Raw genomic sequence first — 21,288 nt, forward strand, 5'->3', positions numbered from 1 at the left:
TGCTGTATACTTGTTATCGTTTCTTTTATTTACTCGGGATTTGTTGCGCTAGAGGATACCATGGAAAGAAATGGAGTTTGACAAGTTTTCTGCGTTTTAGCATCTCTAGACCCGGAACGGATATCATCATGCCCGGTTGGTGAGTTGGAAGTGGACAAACTAGTCCTCCCTTCCCATGGATCAATTGAATCCTGAATCAGGAGTCTACCTGTCTAGTCAGGCTGTCAGACGGTTAATCCTTCAGCCCTGCGGACGGCAATTCGAAAGCAGCAGTTGGCTATCTTCTTAAATGCTGATTAAACCCCTGGATCAATGTCTGTTCCTGCAGGAAGCAAGCAGACGTCGGGCTGACAGTGACCTACATATTGACGTAATGCTGACCGCGTCGACAGAGCCGATCGAGCATTGCTAGGTAGGTTGTAACTAATAGGATATGAAATTTCTTAACCAGCTTGCTGCTCTACCTGGCATTGCAGCGTGGCTGTGTAGGGTATCTAGGTCTCAATGGTGTTCCAGGGATTCCTCAATTGGATTATTGACAATGCTGTTTCCTTTTGGGGAAAAAGGTAATCCAACCTCTGATTGGCTACCACGAAGTGCGTACCTGCCCGTTGTTTCCCATTTCGGTTCTTGCACAGCCCTCTATAGCCTAGACCAGAATAATGCGTCTGGATGGATACTGAAAAAGAATTGCAATGTGTCAACTTTCTACAAGTGCCATGAAATGGAGTTCTCTGCAACAATTTTAGCGTATTGGCGGGGGAAAATGGGGGGATCATTAGTAGTTTGTGACTAAGCAGATCTAAAATTAGTCGAAGTTCTATTCGTTACGGCATCCCCCAGAAAGCACTGTCCAAGATGAATCCTAGAAAGGGGACAATCTCGAGTCCAATTCTTCCCTTTCATACTCCATCATCTGGTGTACATATATGTTTTATGACAAATAACAAAAGTCAATAAAACTGCTCACGGTACCTGCAGTCAGATCTTTATTCTGTAGTCGCTTACGGAGTTCCAGCTGATCAAACAAGGTTGCCAGCCCATAGCGCCCTAAAAAATGACACGCGGTGCTATCCGGATTCCTGGTAACAGCCTCAGGCAGCCAATTATCTTGAGGAATCATGTTGGGACGGCCTGGTGCAACCGTCCAACTTTCCAACTTTTGGGGTCCAGCACGGCTTGCAGAACCTTAATTTTCTTTTTTTCCTCCCACATTCAGCAGACTCGTACGGGGTCCACTGGGCCTCTTGAGGTCGCACAGACATGCACACTGACATAGGAGACAGAACGGCCGGCTGGCCAAAGCTCTTTCCCCTTTGGGATATTGGTCAACGGCACCCATTCGCGCCTTCCAAGGTTGCAGAGTTAGTACTAGCGGCCGCACGCGCAGGATCCATCATCCGTCATCCGTCATCGGTCATCCCACCTCGGCCGAATTCACGGACGTTCCTTCCCCGAGGGCCCTGACCGGCCGGGCTGGGCTGGCACTGCCTGGCCCCCCGCCATTGGTGCGTCTGCATAACGGACGGTCGTAAACTCGTAGGGCTGAGCAGGATTGCAATTTGCGGGCAGGCCTGCGCCCTTTAGCACGGTCCCAGTTTCACCGCCTGCAGGCCACGCTTCCGCCGCTGCGCAGCCACTCAGAACCCAAAGATCCAGGATGGTTGTCGGTGACCAGACCCTCGATCCATTCCCTGGTGGCATTTTACGGAGCAGGGAATGTCGACGAGATGCAGACGCCAGACCTTAGGCCTCATGGTGAAGAACTCACTACCCATCTGCCTACCTAAACTAAGTCCTCAACTACGCCGTATCTTCCTTAACCTCCGCTATTGCAGACTGACGGCCATCCTCCGAGAAAAAGGGGCCACCACACCCTCCTATTGGCTGAAACTTTTGTTCAGTGTGGAAGTATACATCCGTCTCTCCAATCAACGCGCGGAACGTATAATTACAAATTTCCAATCCATCAAACTATTATCCTCCGCCCGCATTCTGTGTATATATGCCTGATAAGGCGAAGAGTTGATTCCTAATCCTTTATGCATACATACGGAGTACATCGTATCCGAGCCGGACGGAGTCTGGACTCAACACTCACCAACCTTCATGACAGCAGACAATTTCCAATTTCCAGGAAAGTTTACCTCTGCATAGGGCGTGAAAGAAGCTCCTTGCTTATGCTCCTTGCTTATTATGCTTATGAACGGACATCTGACGATCATCTATCTCATCTGAGATCAGCATTGATATCAAGCCAAGCCACGTCAGGTCATAATAGGTTGAGCGTAGTTAGTAGAGCATGTAGAGTGGGATGGACAGATGGATGATCCCTTTATTCGTCCATCCATCCATTCATTCAAGACTGTACAGTCTGTACGGAGTACCTGGTAGGTGTTGGAGCTCCTGTATGCAGATCACCAAGAAGCTGGTGTCATGGCACCTCTTTTGGCCGAATCTGCAACAGTAGGGTTGTATCTACTCTGTTAGGAAGTCAACGAAGCACTATAGCCAAAGCCCCTTGTCTACTGAGTTAATTTTACTCGGTGTTTGCATTGCATTGGAATGAGCTCTCTCACCCCTTCTTGAATAGGAGGTAAGACTTGTTGGGTAGATTGATGGGTGGCAGAATAATAGAAACCCCTTTCTTGAATTCAGGAGCTGGAGGGCATTTCTTGATGGGGATCTTCACTTCAGATGGCCTATGGTCTAGTCATCTTCCAAGAACTATCTGTGGTGTGGTAAGACTTGCACAGACTCTCTATATTGATGATTCCTTTTGAGGTTGAAGATAACAAATCGACAATGATATCTAGTTGCTTCCCCTTACCATGGGACGGATGCCACGTGCATAGCTTTCACCCGTGCCGGCGCAGCTACTGAAATATGTTTCTCACAAGAACATGTGTTTTGTCTCTCCACCAATCATATGTTCTTGCTGACCATGTTCTGTCCTGTTCAACGGCCAATGCAGACAGACAGACAGACAGACAGACAGGGTTATGGCTTCCCCAGTTCCCATCCAGCTGGGTTGTGCAATGGTTCTGGAAAAAAAGCCATGCATGCAAGGGCGGAAGTTGGGGTCCGAAATCATGACAGCCTCGTGGCTATTACTACCCAGGTATTAGCTGCTTAGGTGCTGCCGTTGTCTAGCGTTCTGTCAGACTTACTCCGTACATCCTGCCAGGGACCAGTGACCAGGACCAGGGCCCAGAGAAGACAGTGTTACAGAGACCGGCCACCCCCTGCATAGAAATAGCTGCTCCAAACCTGTGGTCAGTTGATCGACGATCAGGGGAGTTAGTTAATGGAGATCAACGGTCCCAGATCTTCCCTGGCAGAAATCTGGTGAATCCTGGTAAGAGATCTCCGCTGCCAATGAGAAAGGACATTGCGAGCAAGGCTGACTGGTGAGTTTTGAAACGAAGCTATCAGTCCTTTCTTCACTGGCCTGAGATCCTGGACAATGATTCTTGACGTCGTTGCACTGGGTGTCATCTCAAAGCTAGACTGGTCGAGAGAAGGCCGGCTTGCCCCTGAAGAGTGTCAGTAGTTCATTGTCATGTGCTGTGTGTCTTTTGATCCTGGTTATGCATGTTGATCATTGCCCACCCTACATGGTAGAGGAAATACAGTCAGCAGAACCAAGCAAGCATATGCATATGCTCTGTACCTGTCAGCACCAGCACCCCACTCCAGATCCAACCAACTCTTTGGGTCAGACTTGAGCCCTGCCCCTGACATGAAGAAGAGGACGGAGTATGCATATGCAGATTTAAGGGGTCTACAGTTGAGAGTGGTCAGCACAGCATAATACAACACAGTTAGGTAAGCTTGCCAGGCAATTTTTAGTTCTGAAAAAGACGTTCGAACGCTTTCGCCTTCGAGACTTCCAAAACCAGTATGACGGGGATCCAATCGCATCCTTCCCAGTCTGGAAAAGGCGATTGAGGACTAGTCCGAGTTGGGTACTTGGTATTTCTTCGTGCGTGTCTTTATGGAATCTGCCTCTCTTGTCGTCTCTCGGCCGGCCGGCCGGCCGGCTAGCTGGGCTGAAGAAGTTCTGAACGGTTCAAAGGCCATTCATTACTGGATTGTTGTGTTAGAGGAATGACAAATATGTTGTTCTCCCTGGACTAGCGTGTACTTACTCCATACACGTGAGTGGGAGTCTGGAAGAGGAAACTAGGAAGGAGGTGATTTTCTATCCCTGAGCTTTGTATGTAGCCTTATAGGTTAGGGACCTATTTGGGGATGACTACCGTACGCCGGTAAGTACTGAGTACTTACACTACTCTGGAGTCTGAACCTTCTCCTGGAGTAAGCACACAGGTAGGTACCTAACCTAGGGTTGAGATTGAAGGAGCAGGATTGATATCATTGACTCTAACACATAGACTAGTAGTAGACTACGTAGCAGAGTGCAGCGCAGAAAAATGACAATAAAGCAATGGATGGCATACCAGTTCTTCTGTATATCCCAGGTCATTGTACGTGACAGACGTTTGGGAGATAGTATCTAAAGAAGAAAGAAATATACTAGATATCTCGAATCCAGATCTCAATTTACTTATTTATCAATTTCTTTTTGAGGGTCACAAAACCTACCAGCAGAATACCAACAGAAATCAACAGCATGTACTCCGTATAGCATAGCGCTCTCAGAAAAAAAAACCCCCTGATAATCATCCTCATGACAAAAGAACATTTCGCTATCGACACAATCAAAACCATGACTATGTTAAAAGTCAAGAAATCAATTCATAGAATTATAGCCCACTGCCAAAGGTCAAACAGGCTCACTCAACAACGTAACTTTTATCAGTTAGCAATTGAATCAAATCGAGCCTTGAATCAAGTCGAGAGTGATGACTTACCTCCATTCATGCTCCTCATCACCATACTGGATAGCCTCAATCCAGTTCTTCATCCGCAGCGCAATCTCGCCCGCCTCCTCGTTCTCCTTCAGCCCGCAGTCCACCAGCTGCCCCTTGTAGCTGATCTTCCGCACAGGACTGACAATCGCCGCCGTTCCGGATCCAAACACCTCGAGCAGTCGGCCCTCAGAGGCCGCCTCGGCAACCTCGCCCATCCGGACCTTTCGCTCCGAGACCACCCATCCCTCCGGGGCGAGCCTCTCCCGGGCGAGAGCCAGCACGGAATCTCTCGTCACACCCTCAAGGATGGTGCCGTCCAGAGGTGCGGTGATCAGCTCTTTCTGACCCGTTTCCTTGTTCACCATCGCAATGAAGAGGTTCATGGTCCCCACTTCGGTGATATACTCTTCTTCCCCAAAGAGCCACAGGTTCTGCTGGAAGCCGCGAGACGCCGCCTGCTGCTGGGGCACGATGCACGGAGCATAGTTCGCACCCAGTTTCCGGTCTCCAACACCACCTGGCCAGGCTCGAACAGCATAGTTCGTGGCCTCCAGCGACACAGCCTTAAATCCTGTAGGATAGTACGGCCCCACTGGACTGGCAATCACGTAGAGAAGCGCAGAACCGGGCGGGCCAACACCGAGCGTCTTCTGGGTACCGATCATCGTCGGTCTCAGGTATAGCGAATATCCTCGGGTCCTGCAGTCATACGTCATCGGTCAGTCCGTCATTTCCCCACCAGATAAAAGTATGTGCCAACTTACTCTGGAATAAACCTGCTGTCCACCTTGACAAATTCCGCAATCAATTTGGTGAAGGCCTCCCCGTCAACAGTAGGAAGCGCAATTCGCGACGAAGATTTGTTCAGACGCTCCATGTTCTTGTTCGGCCTGAACAGGCGGATCTTCCCATTCTTGTCCTTGTACGCCTTCATACCCTCGAAACACTCAAAGGCATAGTGGAAGACACAGGTGGCCGGATCGAGACTCAGATTTTGATACGGAATAATGCGAGGAGCCAACCATCCGTCGGTGGCCGTCCATTCAATGGAGAGCATATGGTCTGCATGGAACACACAAAGAGGTCAGCGCGGCATACCCTCCCAACCCGTCATGGCTCCAATCCCTCACCAGTAAATGTTCTTCCAAACACCAGCTGCTCCGGAGGAATTAGCTCCTTCGGAGTGGTCGTCTTCGTAACAGTCAGCTTCGACGGGTCGAGTCCGGGTAACTCTGCCGATTTTGTCACCGGCTTGACGCTATACGATCTCTGCCATAGCCGGTTTGCTGCAGAACTCTGTAGAGATGCACTAATGGGCGTTCTGCCCGCGCGCAGGACAGTGCTGCGAGCCAATTGACACGACAGCCTCATGGTGGGAGCAATCTCACTGATCTATACCTGAGTCGAAAAAAAAAACAGATGGAAGTGCGCAATTGAAGTCTCAGCCGGAAATAGATGGCACCAACAGACAAGCACAAATGAACAGAAAATACAGCGATCAACAGTGAATGAGTCACTGTCCTGTCTTGGGGATGACCTGGAGGCTGTCGCGAACTTGTAAAAGGGCGCGCTGGAGTCAAATAAATTCGAGCTCACCGGAGTGGTTGCCGGCCGAACTCCGCAGTCATTCGTGGCCGAGGTCGGATGTGCGGTTAGCTACGGTAGTTGCTGGCACCTCCATGGTGGGATCTGAGAATTCTATTGGATTGTATATTTTGGATTATACAAAACAGTAAAACGTCTGTACTATATACGGTATGAATGGCTTAAAGAAGGGGGGAAGAAAAAAATCTATCCTGTAGTGAGTTGTAGATGTGAGCTTGTATGATTTTGCTGGTTGTTTTTTCCGAGAGCGCTATCATCACGTGATATAACATCCTGAACGACAGCCTAGAATTGGGCATCGCAAGCTGGTTAGCTTCCCAGACAGGAGATACAGGCACAACAAAGACAGGCAGCTGCAGACTGCAGACAGTGATGAATGGAGATACCAGGGACATCTTCTGGCTGCATACCTCCAAGACAACTCCTGCTCTACGATTAAAAATTACGCCATCTCGTGCATGATTGGGAGCTGAGCTTGGCTCGCGATGATAAGGACTTCAAAACAAGCGGCGTAAGAGAGTGAGAAAAAGACAAAGGAAAAAGAAGACAAGAAAGAGAAAAAGCTACCGTTTTCTCCCAACTGATTAGAGTCCTTCTCGAGACTCGTCATTCATTATGTTTGCGTCCGCACTCAAGTCCTTTAGCTCCAACATCTCATCTCATTATCAAATATCCCCAGAACCCGTCCTCATCTCAGGTCCGTGGAAGATATATGATGGCAAGAAAAAGTCAACCGGCAGTCCTGCCTCCATCTTCATCTTCGACCGGAAGTCTTTGGAACCTCGCTCAGGGGGTTTTGGTAGCCGTTCCAGCTCATCAATGAAGAAATTGCATGATGAGGTGGTGGAGCGCCTCAAGCGAGAAGCCAGCAATCTCACGCGTCTCAGGCACCCGTCAATCCTCCAGGTCCTGGAGCCCGTCGAGGAGACCCGCAACGGTGGCCTGATGTTTGCCACAGAGCCCATCACTGCGTCTCTGGCAGGTCTTTTGCACGAGAAAGATGCGCAGGAAGGCGGCTCGAGATCTAGCCGCTTCATGGTAGAAGCTCCGGATGGCACCCGGAGACGGCGAGAAGTCGAGATCGATGAGCTTGAGATTCAAAAAGGGTTGCTTCAGGTCGCAAAGGGGCTGGAATTCCTGCATGAATCGGCCGGTCTGGTTCATGGCAATCTGAACCCGGGAGCGATCTATATCAATGCCAAATCCGACTGGAAGATTTCGGGTCTGGCCTTTGCTGGTCCTCCGGACAATTCTTCAGGGACTCAGTCCACGCTTCCTCCGCTGGCTCTCTCTGAGGTCTTGTACCAAGATGCTCGACTTCCCCAATCGGTCCAGTTGAATCTCGATTATACATCGCCGGACTTTGTCTTTGATTCAAATGTGACCACCGCTGCGGACTTATTTTCGCTGGGACTGATCATCGTTGCTATTTATAACTCTCCGCACGTTTCTCCCCTTCAGACTCACTCGAACATCTCCACCTACAAAAAGCTGCTCAGCTCGCCCTCCACGACTCCCTCCCAGAGTAACGATTTTCTCTGCAAGAGGCCCATTCCAAAAGACCTTTTATCCCATGTCCTGCCCCGGCTCATTACTAGGCGCCCCGCTCAACGGCTTAGTGCCCGAGAGTTCCAACAATCACCATACTTTGATAACATTTTGGTCTCGACCATCCGTTTCTTAGAATCATTGCCAGCGAAAACACCGAATGAAAAATCTCAGTTCATGCGGGGACTACAACGAGTCTTGCCCGAGTTCCCCGTGTCGGTTCTGGAGAGGAAGGTCCTGGGAGTCTTGCTGGAGGAGATGAAGGATCGCGAGCTTCTGTCACTCATTCTGCAGAACGTTTTTAAGATTTTGAAGAGACTTCCGAATGGACGCCGAATATTTCCGGAAAAGATCATTCCAAAATTGAAGGAGATTTTCCTGACTAGCGGAGCCAAGGGAACTACGCAGGAACGTGACACGAATAAGGAAGCTGGCCTTATGGTCGTTCTTGAAAACGTGAGTGTCATGGCAGAGAATTGTTCGGGAAAAGAGTTCAAAGAAGGTTCGTAACAACCCGAACCGTGAGCCAAGTCACTCAGAACTTCACTCTAACTTAGGACATAGATATTTTGCCCATCATTCAGCTGGGCATGGACTCTTCGACCCACAGCTTGGTGGATGCGGCTATGAAATGCTTGCCAGTGATGCTTCCCGTTCTTGATTTCAGCACCGTGAAAAATGAAGTCTTCCCTCCGATCGCATCCACATTTAGCCGAACAAACAGTCTTGCTATCAAAATTCGAGGCCTGGAAGCGTTTGTTGTCTTATGTGGCGGTTCTGTAGGCAATGCGACGGAGCCTGAAGATGACCTGTCTGGCGTAGTCCAGGACAAAAAGACCAGCAAGACACCTACGAGTTCAATTTTGGATAAGTACACGGTGCAGGAGAAACTCGTCCCTCTATTAAAGGCAATTCGGACGAAAGAGCCGGCCGTAATGATGGCTGCTTTGAATGTGTTCCGTGAAGTTGGCAAGATTGTCGACACTGAGTTTCTGGCTCTCGAGGTGCTCCCCATCCTGTGGACCTTCAGTCTAGGGCCGCTGTTGAATCTTCAGCAATTTGAAGAGTACATGGCGCTGATCAAGTCTCTATCGGCGAAAGTTGAGCGGGAGCACACCAAGAAGCTGCAGGAACTGTCATCTCGAGATGAAGCTGCCGGCTCTCGCAACAGCGTCGGAGGTGCTCTTGGAGCGAACAACGTTGGAGCGTCTGATGTCGAGGGCACAAGAAGCGATTTCGAACGCCTTGTTCTTGGCCATGGGACATCTGATACCAAAAGCGACAATCTTTGGGACAGCTGGAGCTCGGAGCCGACGGCGAAACCATCGAACCAGGTCACATCGCCGACCTTCTCCTGGTCTTCAACTCCGGCCAACAAATCGAATGGCCTCTCTTCTCAGGCCACCGGTCAAACCTCTCGCTCGATTACTCCTGACTTGAATCTGAGCTCCTTTCCATCTCTTGAACCAAACCGCCAGAGATCATCGATGGGGCAGTCGTTTCCTGCTCTGCAACCGCAACCATCGACTCCGTCTTGGAATCAGTCTACCACAATCAGTCCTCCACCAAGCACGACAAGCACTACGTCGGCTCCTTCGTTGGCGACTCTGGGAAGCATGCAAACTTCGGCCACTCCTTCTTTTGGCCAGACGACACAACAACAAAGTCAAACCCCAAATTATTCTGCATTCACGATTCCACCACCTCCGTCAAGCAATTACCAGCAATCTCAGTTTCTCTCCATGCAACCAGTATCGAATCCATGGGGCGGAAGCGGAACCTCAGCGTCGTTCCAAAATGGAACACAAGCGCAGGCCTCAGGGCAGCAGAAACAAGGCCTGGATAAATATGAAAGCTTATTGTAGCCAGGCCGTTGCTGGGGCGTGATTCATATTTACATTGTACATGTTCGTCGTTATAAACGTCGTTAATCTTTGGTCATGTGCTAGCATGCGTGATGAACCATCAAAAGTTCCCCCTTGGTATATCTGTTTCTCCCTGGCGAAACAAACTTGGTCTTTCACTTGGATTGCAAAGAGTATTCTGCTAGAGATACCATTCTGCAGTTTGGTTTAAAATGGACTAGTCATAGTGCTTAATGGATATCTGTATGTAAAATTAATACAGAGAGGATACTGTAAAATACGCCAGCCATAGCTTAGCATCCTTAGCTTAAGCTCCCGCAAAGCTGCCCGCTTCTTCCTGGAACGCGGGGCGGCCAACAGGAGTGACGTGCAGGAGGCACCTAATTCTCATCATTGCATTGAGTTGTCAGCTGGGTCATTTACCCCTCCCGCGCCGGCCCAGATCGAGCTATGACCCCTCTTCGAGGTCGTTTGACATCACTCCTCCAGCATCCCAATTTCTCTGCTCGTCAACGACTCCTACAGCTCCGACATCACACGAGACGATCCTCCTCTGCAGGATCGCTCAACAACAGTTACAGTCTTCTTCAAACCCGTTACAACAGCACGGCGGCTTCTGCGAGAGGTGGATCAATCATGGATGCAGCGACCAAACAGCACTATCTGGCCGATTCGCCGCCTACGGTGGTCAGGCTCGAGATCAAGCAGCATTTCGAGGCTCTGAAGGACGAGAAGCTCAAGCGATATGCGCATTTCATGAGCAGGTTGGCTTTTTCTTCCGTTTTCCTTTTTTTTTTCCCCCTGTGACATCACCGGCGTGCTAGAAACTCCCATTATTTTCGTTCTCATTAGGCAATGTCGAATATACCGCACGTGACGCCCTACGTCGAGTGAACCTGGCTGATATAGAGATTGCTACTTTCAGAGCTGCCTTTGAAGGCACCCGAATTACGTTGCGCCAAGTGTCGCCCGAATCGGAGCCCATCTACGACCTGATCATTTCCCTTTACAAAGCGTCGAATGGTGACTGGGAAGGTCTTGCTAAGAAAACTGGGGTCAGCGCGGAGGATTTGCGCTTCTTCCTCGAGTATGCTGCCCAATTTCTGGGCAACAATGGTAATTACAAGGGATTTGGTGACTCCAAGTTCATTCCGAGGATCAGTCCTGAGGCGTTCAAGGCGCTGGCCTCCGCCACGCCCGAAACACAAGCTGCCTTTGAGAAGGCGAGTACTACAGGCGGTGGGATCTACGAGACAAGCACCACTGCCCTGATGCATCTGGGTTATCCGGAGAAGGGCCACTTGACGACCTACTACCCTGATTCACCGACCATCACCAAGGATGAGATCACGGCAGTTGGCGATTTTCTAGAGAAGAAGGGGTTGCCCCTGGAGAACACCAGGCTGAGGAAGACTCCTAACGGTGATTTTGAGCTTCTAATCGCCTCCGGAGTATCCTCGCCTCCTGCTCATGACCGAGATCTTGGAGAAGCTGATTCCTTCGAACTGGAAGGAATTCTCAAAGGAAAACGGTTGAGTCTGGTTTTTGGAGATCATTTGAATGAGATGGCAAAGATTGCCCATAGCATCAAGCAGGCTGCACTCAATGCCGCCAATGACACTCAGAAACAGATGCTGGAGCAATATGCGAAATCCTTTAGCACAGGATCAATTGAGGCTTTCAAAGAAAGTCAGAGATTGTGGGTCAAGGACCAGAAACCAGCGGTTGAAACCAACCTTGGTTTCGTTGAAACGTACAGGGATCCTCACGGGGTGCGAGGAGAATGGGAGGGATTGGTGAGCATGGTAAGTCGACCACAAGCTCTATCCTCCAAGTGTATCGACTCTGACCATCTCCCAGGTCAATCTGGTGCGTACGAAGACATTCAGCGAATTAGTGGCCAGCGCGGAGGGCTACATTTCCAGGCTGCCGTGGAGCAAAGACTTCGAAAAGGACAAATTCCTCAGTCCAGACTTTACTTCTCTGGAGGTCTTGACCTTCGCAGGGTCAGGCATCCCAGCGGGTATCAATATCCCAAACTACGACGATATTCGTCAGAATATCGGCTTTAAGAATGTCTCTCTTGGCAACGTCCTCAGTGCCAAAGCGCCGAACGAACCGGTCCCATTCATTGCCGAAAAGGATTTGGACTTGTTCCGGAACTATCGCGACGCAGCTTTCGAAGTGCAGGTGGGACTCCATGAGCTTCTCGGCCACGGAACGGGCAAGCTTCTCCAGGAGACAGCCCCGGGTGAGTTCAACTTCGACGTATCGAACCCACCTATCAGCCCTCTCACCAACAAGCCCATTTCAACCTGGTACAAACCGGGCCAAACCTGGAGTTCGGTTTTCGGGTCGATCGCGTCGTCCTATGAGGAGTGCCGTGCCGAATGTGTGGCTATGGCATTGAGTTGTGACTTTGATATCCTGAAGATCTTTGGTCACGGCGATGGCACCACAGACCTCAACAACGAAGCCGGAGACGTCTTGTACGTCTCATACCTGCAGATGGCGCGGGCGGGAGTCGTTGCTCTGGAGTTCTGGGACCCGAAGAGCCGCAAATGGGGACAGGCTCACATGCAGGCGCGCTTCAGCATTCTCCGGGCCTTCCTCAATGTCGGCGATGACTTTGTCAAATTGGTCCACACCAAGGACGACCTGTCTGACCTTGAGATCCATCTGGACCGGTCCAAGATCCTCACGCATGGGCGACCGGCGGTGGAAAAATACTTGCAGAAACTGCACATCTACAAGTCCACGGCTGATGTCGCCGCTGGCACGAAGCTATATGACGAGGTCACACACGTGGATGACTGGTTCGGGACCAAGGTGCGGGAGGTTGTGCTGCAGAAGAAGGTGCCTCGGAAAGTGTTTGTTCAGGCAAACACGAAGCTGGAGGGTGATAAGGTGGTTTTGAAAGAGTACGAGCCAACTCTGGAGGGCATGATTCAGAGTTTTGCGGAGCGTGAAGTATAGAGGAGCTTGCAGGAAATCTATACACTTCCTGTCTTGCGCCTCGTGGCTTGTGAGCCGAGATCGAGGTCCATTCACCAGATTCCGGAATTGTTTACATTACGTATACTCCATGGCCCATGTAGTGATGAACAATACATTGCGTCGATGGTAGTTGACTTGCTCCGTATAGACAGGAGATAAATAATAATGTCCAAAGCAGGCAGAAAACATACCGCCGGAGTGGGGCAGCGGATGCAGTGTAGCAGAGTGCCATTGATCGAAGTTAACAGCTTCCAGCAAACTTATTGAAACAATACCAAGCTCATGATCACAATAGTGATGTCCTGTGGTGATGCTATAATAGCAATAACAATAACTTGACCCTCAGGTTCCCACTTCTCATTGTGGTGCCCTAAGATCAATACCCAAAGAGCCTGGAAGAATATTAATAAGAACGCAAGCAACGTCTAGACGCTCGGCGGTCAATGACCACCCGCTAAGCGCCCTCCCCCATCACCGTCACCCGCTAGTCATCTCCAGCCCTCACCTTATCTTGTCGTGCTGTAATTATATACTTTATTCCTGCTTGTGCCTATCCTGCTCGTATCCCCCGACCAGCTCCTCCGCGCCCTCCTCCTTGTCTGCCCGCTCTCAATGACTCCGCAGCAATCGGACTTGTGAGCGGTCCTCTGCCGTTGCCGTTGTCGAAGACCCCTATAATCAGAATCTCCGAACCAGGTGTCCATTTGCAAGCAACGATCGTCTCTCTGCACACCCAGTCAGCTTCCTATACATGATTGATTATCCATCGAGACAAGAGAACAACCACGGCCTTGACGACTCAGTGTGATCCTCCAGGCACGCCTGCCACGGCGCTGCCTGCTCATCAATCCGCTCCCACCGTGGAGGACGAGTCTTACATCACCCCTCCGCCGCATTCACCTGTTTCTGAGGCGTCCTCGTCATCTTCATCTTCTCGTCCTCCGCCCTTCTCCTCGCTGTATTTCAGCCCAGACACAGAGCTCAGCCCGGCCAAGGCTGCGGTGACCGAGGCCTCCTGTCTCTCGCCTCCAGCGTTCGCTCCTCCTCCGCCGCCGCCTCCTCCAGACGAACCGCCGGAGTCGACACCCGAATCGTCCGTTGTTGCGGATACCAAAGCCGCCCTTGACAAAGACAAGAAGGGCGAGCCGTCCGGAAAGGCGCCAGACGATCGAGAGCCACCACCTCCTTATACTGAAGGGTCCAGTCCACTCGAATCCTTTACATACGTGATGGCTGCAGCAGGGGGCGCGGCAAGCATCATTACTCAGGTCCAGCAGAGTGGCGGTCCTCCAATTAATACTTTAGGCGGTATGTCAGGACCATGATCTGGCGCGGCGTTTGACCTGATGCTGATTGTCGCGTTTTCTAGATGTGAACGGGGATGAGCATATCACACTTGATCTTAGGTAATTACAGTCACTACATGAGCTGGGAAGGTGGTCGCGTATTGATTTCTGACCATGATGCGAACTTCACAGGGGAACTCGATTTACGCTTTCTCGAGATGAGCTGCTGACGTTACCGGAATTTGTGTTGCTCTCCCTCTTCCCGAATGGTCTGCTACCCGACGGACACATGGGTGGTTTCCACGAGGGCGACATTTATCCAGTTGATGTAGGTGTGAAATCGGTCCTCTTGGTGTTTGGAATACATTCTTATGGATATGACTTGTTCTAGTATGACCCCAACTCTCTCCAGTACATGTTGGATTTCTTTCGCACTGTCGCACAGTCAATCCCATCCGCCTCAGCTTCGCCGTCGGGTTCACCACAGTTAGATCCCCATGACTCGATGCAAGGCTCCACCAGGGACATGTTGCAGGATCGGGCAGGGATTATTGTCCTGCGGGAGGACCTGGATTTTTACGTCATCCCACCCCGGCGAGACATCGAGCATCATGAGATGATCGAAATTAAACGCGCTGCAGCGCGAATATTGTTGAGTCAGGATGGGATTTTTGCTGGTCTGAAGAAGAGTGACGAGGCGGGGAGTACCGAGCAACATCTTATCGAGATGTTGACGGCTGGGTAAGTGTTTTTGAATCTTAACCTTGTCTCTTTTATTTCTTGCGCATGCTAACTGTCTACAGAGGATTTAATCATGACGACCGCTGGGGTCACCGCGCTCCAGAACCTAACAAAGCCGTCATTTGCAGCCTGGCGCTTGCAAAGCTCCGTACCGACATCAAAGGCGATATCGCAAACAATGCTTCCGTTGGAATGGCTCAGAAACTCCTCCTGTTCTGGAGGAAGCCAGCCAGGCGTTGCTGGTGGGAAGGCGTCGAATTGGAAAACGTCCCCGGCGTCGAGGGGAAGCTGAAAGTCTGGATTCGGAGAGTTTGGACTCTAGAAATGGTACGTCTCCTTCGGAAATTGCTAGCCCGATTTGGCACTAATATATCCTGCCCATTAGAGCGTCATTGGACTGCGATAATCCTGCGGAACAATTCCGTAAGCGCCCTTCTGTTTGCGATTTCCGCCTTTTTGCCCTTTGCGGATGTTCGTGTAGTTCACATTACTTTTCCCACCGTCATGGTTTTTGTCTTATTTTTCTCTTGGTGATTCATCTTGAGTTGACGATATCCCTTCCCTCTGTCGAACACTACAGTCTTTGGTCAGCATCTACAGGTGGCAAAGAACGGCGTCTTGTGAGTATGAGGGTTTTGGAAAGCTTCCTTTTCTATAAATATACTATATCTTGCCCTTTTATTTTTTTAATTTCCATCTGTTTGTTTTACTTTGCCTGGCCTGTCATGTTTGCATCCTGTGGTTCATCATACCCTTACCATCACCACCGTCCGCGTGAGAGCAATGTCAACCATGCCCCTTTTTTACCTCTTTTGAAACAAAGAGCAATTCAAGGATATATATATATCTATGTTTACCAAAAGCTTTGAGAAGATGCATATGGGCATTCAACTCCGTCTCCATCAATTAGCTAGCTTTGCCGCCTCTCTCAATGGACAAATCCACGTTCTACGATCCAGTTAAAATATCATAGATGTGTCATCCAAGCAAAATAATAATTCGTCTCAATTACTCCTGTTCCAAGCATATCAGATTGTTGACCTGAGGCAACGACGGAGGGTTGTGTCACGTGACTAGAGTTGGCCACATGCTTTCCTCAACGGGACTAGGCTGACTGTCCACGAGAAAACGCGACCGAAGCGCCCTAAGTCCAACTACTAAGTTCCCCCGACGGCGACGATCAAGAGGAAGGAGCGCCAGACGTGCCAGGCCTGCGCTGTGTCCCGAGCTCATTCTCGATCGACCACCGCGTTTTTTTACTACTTTCACATACTTTTCTTCCCTTTGTACCCTGTCACAATCATAAGATTCCACGATCCTAACCGTTTTACTCTCAGCATCCTAGACATTGTTTGTTTCCATCTGCGACGGACTGGCAAGCTTTGACCTTACGAGAGAGCTGCCACCGCCGTGCCTGCGCATCCGGCACCAAAAGAAAATACACCTCACAACGCCCCAAAAGGGTCATGGTTTGAGTGACCCTAGCGCCCACCATGTCCCCAGTCAGAGGTTACATCACCTCTTATCCCCCTCGACTGCGCCAGTATGGGAACGCGTTGCTCACCCCAGTGATCCCGCCTTCGCAAGCGGGGACATCGCGAACTACGAAGCGCGGTACCGCGGCGATCAACTACGCAGAGGACGGGTTCGATGATGATGACTTTGATGATAGCGAGGGTCCTCGCCGCCCGACCGGCCTCAGGAGCCTTCGACGGGACGACCCGAGCTTTGACAAGGTTCCTCTGGCGGAGAAACTGGGGAAGGAAGTCCATGCTCCTGTTGAAGTCCAAGGAGTTTTCAGAGATTGGATGATCAAGAGGATGCTGAGACCAGCGTAAGTTTTGAGTTTTGAGAGATTACAGGGCTTCTTCTGCCATACTGCGTGTCTAACTTATTATATTCCAGCTGCGCGGATCAGTTGCAGATTCAGTCGCAATTACCTTTGACCCTTATTCCTATCCGAATCGATCTTGAAGTTCCCGCGCACCAGCCATTAGAACCTTTTCCTCTACCCCGGGGTGTCACGGAGCCCGGGGTGAATCCGACGCTTCCAGGCTATCGAAAACCAGATCCTTTACCTGCTTATCGGATCAAGGACACCTTTCTCTGGAATCTCCATGAAGCATTGGCGACGCCTGAAGAATTCGCGACCGTCTTTGTTCGAGAACTGGACTTGCCCAACCCGCAAGCAATGATATCGGCTATTGCTACCCAGATCCGGCAGCAGCTCGAGGAGTATGCAGGAGTCGCACTACATCCCTTGTTTCAAAGTACGCAAACAAAGCCACCACCGAGTACGGCTCCAAATGCGAACACTGGCGCCTCAAGGGATGTTTCGGCAACACCCGCTCCAGCGAATGCTGCAACACCTGATAGTTCCAGCAGGGCCAACGGTGTCACCGTTACCAAGGAGCCCCTTGTCAATGACAGCATTCTCAACCCCGATGACGCATACCGATGCATCATCAATCTTAATATCAACCTTCAGAACAAGCTGTACACCGACAAATTCGAATGGTCCCTTCTACATCCGCCTGGCATGGCAGAAGACTTTGCCAAAGTCACATGCGCCGATTTGGGTCTAGGTGGAGAGTGGGTTAGTGCTATAGCACATGGCATCTATGAAGCGGTTTTGAAGTTGAAAAAAGAAGTCTGTGAAAGCGGCGGTATGGTTAGCGGCGTGGGTTCCTATGGAACTGAGGTCGATAATCAAGCTGCAAATGGCGCCGAAGCCGGATGGCGGTACGATCCCGAAGGTCTGGGAGATGAGTGGGAGCCCAAGGTTGAAACTCTATCCAAAGAGGAGATTGAAAAGCGTGAGGGAGACCGAGAACGACAGATCAGGCGTCTCCGAAGAGAGACTGCCCGGTTTTCTTCCACCGCGGGCATTACGCCAGATACTTCCAGGCAGGCAGGTGGCTATTTTGATGTTGACAGTGAAACCCCGCTGGGAAGAGGTGAAAGGAGCAAGCGGAAGCGCCGTTTCCGCAGTCTCAGTCCGCTGGCTAGAGGTGGCACCCCTGGAGGACGTGGCACGCCGGATACGGCTGGATATGGGGGAGGCGGCGGAACATTATCTGATTGGTACAGTTTCCCTGTTCTAACTTGTTTTTGAAGATCAGATTGAGACTGACTTTCACTGTAGGGAGCGTCAAACGTGGAGATGTTCCAATTGTATGGTCTGGGGCACTGCTGTCTGGACCGTGAGGGATGGTCCTACTGGTCCAAGGGTAAGAACTCACTCAATAGGCGCAAGTCTCTTGGAAGGCAGTCCTAGCTAACAGAGGCTACAGTCACTCTGCCACAACTGTGGTTACCTCTACGAGCGCGACAAGGTCCTTCCTGAGTGGTCCAAAGACTTACACCGCCATGACATGCCTATGGCTCGATGAGTTTCTATCTGTTCACACATGTTTAATTAACTCGGAGTGTTATGTTTGTTATTGTCAGAGGCACACAGGTAGGTCTTGTGGTCTGTTTCATCTCAAGCAGCCTCACCTAACCGTGTCTCACAGACCCTGTCGAAGTTGTCCTGCCAGGACATATGTCAGTCGAACTGCCTTCTTCTAGGTCGGCTGGCTTTCTACAATCCCTCCCGGCCTCTCTTATTTCCCGCCTATCGAGCGGATAATGTGGAGTTCATATTTCAGCAGCTCTTCACCATTTTGGAGTTTCTTTCTATGATGCATGACTGGGTCATGTCATTCTTGGCTATAAAATGCGGCGCGGCGTTTATCTTTGTTTTTCCCAGGGGCTTTTATCCCATGTACTTCTTCCCATTACGCGGCTTGTACTGTACAATGTTACCTACTTTGTCGTGGCATACCCGGCTTGCTTTGCTTCTTCCGATTGTCCGATTCTCACCCCTTTTTTTTTAACTTCTTTCATGATGTGTCTTTTTTACAAAAAACCAATATTATATTCTAGACAGGTTTGAGTGAAGTGGGGGAGGAGAACTTGTCAGGTGGTTAGGTAGGTTCCTGTTTAAATGATTTTTTCCCTTTCTAGACGACGTCGGAATAGACATCCATATTTATCCTGTTATCATCGAATATTCGTACCTACCAACCGCCTATTATGAAGGGAAAAGAAATGAAATGCAAATGAGTGAGATTCAAACATCAACCAAAAACTTTGTTTTTATCGCTTTTTCGAAATTAGTAAGGACGAGATCAACGATAAACGTTTAATTAATTGAGAAATGAAAAGAAAAGCTTGGTCATTTAATATTTTCGCTGTTTTATCTTTGTTTATTCTTTCCTATCGGTTGTCTATGTAGATATCTATCTACTAGTTACTTCAGCCATCCATTCGACCCTGTCTGATCTGCTTGACATTGATCCATTAATCCATCCATTCATACTATTCATACTATTCATACTATTCATACTATCATGATATCATGCTGTCATGTTCTCATACATGTCGAAGGGGGAAAATTAGGGTTTTTCTTTTGTAAGGAATCGATATTGTTAAGTGTTACACCGTCTTCTGTATCTTTGCTTGGAGAGGCGTGAGTGGTTCCTGCTATGATACGCGATATAATAATTAGCATATGTTTTCAGATCAACGCATATCAATCAAGAGAAATTTCGCAGGAATATTCATACCGAGTTAGATCTTTTCCTCCGAACGCCTGGCTCCATTGGAGAAGCAGGAGGATCTCCGGAAGAAGTGGGATTCCTCTCCTTCTTTGTTTCCGGGAAGGATGCAGGAGGAACAGCAGCAGCAGCAGGAGGAGAAGATGGTACCTCTCGTTCCAAGTTCGCGTTCGTGTTCGCGTTGGTGTTGGTGTTCCTGGAAAGAGACCGTGGCAGCACACCAGCGCAGACAACGTTGCCCGTGCCATGGATCCGGATTGCAGAGTTGATCTCGATTTCCACTCGACGGCGAGACTGGTCTGTCAGAAGCCCGGCGCTGTTGAGACCGGCAATGATCGTATTGGCTAGTTCGGCGTATTGTGTATGTCGCTGCTGCTGGAAGCGTTGGAGATAGGTGGTCGCCTGACGAGCGGATCCGGATGATTGCTGTTGAGATAGATTGGGACACTGCGTCTGCATGGCCGACTCGTTGTTGTCATCTCTCTTGCAGTCGTTACTACTACTCCCATCGCCGTTGCTGCTGCTGCCACTTCGAACGAGTCTGGACACGGGCAGAATGGCGATCGTGTTCCTGTCTCCAACAACACTGATCGATGCATCGATCTTGATGGTGGTCGGGGACGCGCGCGGTGATGCGTCATCCTTGAGGAAGACATCCTCATCGTCGTCATAGTCATAGTCATGATCATAGTCGAAGTTGGGAAGATTGTTCTTTTCTCCTTCCGTATTAGAAGAAGAAGGCGTCTTGATTGCAGAGTACGGAGGAGGCGGAGGCACAGAAGAGGTCGACCGGTTCTGTCGTGCATTTGCGAGGACCTCCGCGAGTTTGCGAGACTGATGACCGAAGGAGTCGGATGGAGGTAGCATGTTGTCCAAGAAATATCCAAGATCTAAATTAATCAAGCAGACAGGTAGCACCAGCAGCTGAGGAGATGACCAGGTCAGAAATTTAAATAAATGGTCCAATGATTCGATCGATATCCAAAAGATACCCAAGGCAGAAGAAACTCCACCAACAGACGAACTGTAAACAGATAGCAAAATGTAGCAGTAGAAGAAAAGCAAGTTCAGGGGAAAGTCAGAGTCTTTAAATAAATAACCTGAAGGAAGGAAGGAGGGGAGAAGAAGGTAACTCATTTTGCGCTTCAGACAATAGTGAATGAATGAATGAAAACACTGCAGGTGATGATAGTTAATCGTGATTAATGACAATCACTTAACCGCTGAATCAATGGAAAAGCTTCCAAGTATACACATTGATGGTGATACAGCAGGAATGCAGTGCATCTCTGCATCCATCCAATCAACCCCTGCCCTTTGGGCCAGGGTGGTAGAAACAATAGTAAAATTTCGTATTCATGTCCTGGTCATCAATAGAGAAGGCCGGGAGGATCCTGCCACCTGTCAATACAATCATGTCTCTATTCTGCCTCTATTATTGGAAGTGGGCCAAGGAGGAAGGATAATAGGTGACTGCAGGGGTGCATTATTATGTGATTCTTATTATGTTGGACAGATTGAAATGACACCAACAGCCAGTCTGAGTGATCAATAGACTGCCTATCTGTATCACATGGTTGCGTTCAACACAATAATACGACTTTAGCATTGGATTCTCTGTTCAAGAAAAGAGTCGAAATTGATGATTTGATTTATCTGCAGTAACTGGCTTCTTTCAAGTTCAAAACTCAACCACAGAGCATACCTACATATGTACTTTCCCCTCACATTCACAATAGATTCTCCATCAAACATAATTACTCTTTGG

At 49.6% G+C, this 21,288-nt stretch overlaps 8 protein-coding genes across 8 annotated transcripts; 5 read left to right on the forward strand and 3 right to left on the reverse strand.

Annotated features, from left to right (window-relative positions):
- Positions 1 to 1,215: 1,215 nt before the first annotated feature.
- On the reverse strand, positions 1,216 to 1,704 carry VTN77DRAFT_6048 (uncharacterized protein; the record flags this gene model as incomplete). Its single annotated transcript, XM_069422283.1, has 2 exons — positions 1,216 to 1,348; positions 1,442 to 1,704. The coding sequence occupies 2 exons, from the start codon at positions 1,702 to 1,704 to the stop codon at positions 1,216 to 1,218; spliced, it is 396 nt and encodes a 131-aa protein (XP_069276450.1).
- Positions 1,705 to 4,799: 3,095 nt separating this feature from the next.
- Positions 4,800 to 6,248, reverse strand: VTN77DRAFT_6049 (uncharacterized protein; the record flags this gene model as incomplete). Its single annotated transcript, XM_069422284.1, has 4 exons — positions 4,800 to 4,815; positions 4,878 to 5,576; positions 5,642 to 5,939; positions 6,008 to 6,248. 4 exons carry the CDS (start codon positions 6,246 to 6,248, stop codon positions 4,800 to 4,802), a joined length of 1,254 nt encoding a protein of 417 aa, XP_069276451.1.
- An 849-nt stretch (positions 6,249 to 7,097) lies between these two features.
- VTN77DRAFT_6050 (uncharacterized protein) lies at positions 7,098 to 9,895 on the forward strand (the record flags this gene model as incomplete). Its single annotated transcript, XM_069422286.1, has 2 exons — positions 7,098 to 8,532; positions 8,595 to 9,895. 2 exons carry the CDS (start codon positions 7,098 to 7,100, stop codon positions 9,893 to 9,895), a joined length of 2,736 nt encoding a protein of 911 aa, XP_069276452.1.
- A 636-nt stretch (positions 9,896 to 10,531) lies between these two features.
- VTN77DRAFT_6051 (uncharacterized protein) lies at positions 10,532 to 12,871 on the forward strand (the record flags this gene model as incomplete). Its single annotated transcript, XM_069422287.1, has 3 exons — positions 10,532 to 10,659; positions 10,821 to 11,700; positions 11,756 to 12,871. The coding sequence occupies 3 exons, from the start codon at positions 10,532 to 10,534 to the stop codon at positions 12,869 to 12,871; spliced, it is 2,124 nt and encodes a 707-aa protein (XP_069276453.1).
- A 1,250-nt stretch (positions 12,872 to 14,121) lies between these two features.
- Positions 14,122 to 15,325, forward strand: VTN77DRAFT_6052 (uncharacterized protein; the record flags this gene model as incomplete). Its single annotated transcript, XM_069422288.1, has 6 exons — positions 14,122 to 14,200; positions 14,262 to 14,298; positions 14,371 to 14,506; positions 14,570 to 14,919; positions 14,982 to 15,246; positions 15,305 to 15,325. The coding sequence occupies 6 exons, from the start codon at positions 14,122 to 14,124 to the stop codon at positions 15,323 to 15,325; spliced, it is 888 nt and encodes a 295-aa protein (XP_069276454.1).
- A 1,087-nt stretch (positions 15,326 to 16,412) lies between these two features.
- On the forward strand, positions 16,413 to 18,311 carry VTN77DRAFT_6053 (uncharacterized protein; the record flags this gene model as incomplete). Its single annotated transcript, XM_069422289.1, has 4 exons — positions 16,413 to 16,753; positions 16,825 to 18,003; positions 18,065 to 18,149; positions 18,213 to 18,311. 4 exons carry the CDS (start codon positions 16,413 to 16,415, stop codon positions 18,309 to 18,311), a joined length of 1,704 nt encoding a protein of 567 aa, XP_069276455.1.
- Positions 18,312 to 18,352: 41 nt separating this feature from the next.
- Positions 18,353 to 18,797, forward strand: VTN77DRAFT_6054 (uncharacterized protein; the record flags this gene model as incomplete). The annotated part of the gene is made up of 2 exons (XM_069422290.1): positions 18,353 to 18,379; positions 18,435 to 18,797. 2 exons carry the CDS (start codon positions 18,353 to 18,355, stop codon positions 18,795 to 18,797), a joined length of 390 nt encoding a protein of 129 aa, XP_069276456.1.
- A 601-nt stretch (positions 18,798 to 19,398) lies between these two features.
- On the reverse strand, positions 19,399 to 20,387 carry VTN77DRAFT_6055 (uncharacterized protein; the record flags this gene model as incomplete). Its single annotated transcript, XM_069422291.1, has 2 exons — positions 19,399 to 19,443; positions 19,530 to 20,387. 2 exons carry the CDS (start codon positions 20,385 to 20,387, stop codon positions 19,399 to 19,401), a joined length of 903 nt encoding a protein of 300 aa, XP_069276457.1.
- Between the last annotated feature and the right edge of the window lie 901 nt (positions 20,388 to 21,288).

Source organism: Rasamsonia byssochlamydoides (assembly GCF_041956645.1).
Source record: "Rasamsonia byssochlamydoides strain NRRL 3658 unplaced genomic scaffold VTN77scaffold_45, whole genome shotgun sequence".
NCBI lineage: Eukaryota > Fungi > Ascomycota > Eurotiomycetes > Eurotiales > Trichocomaceae > Rasamsonia > Rasamsonia byssochlamydoides.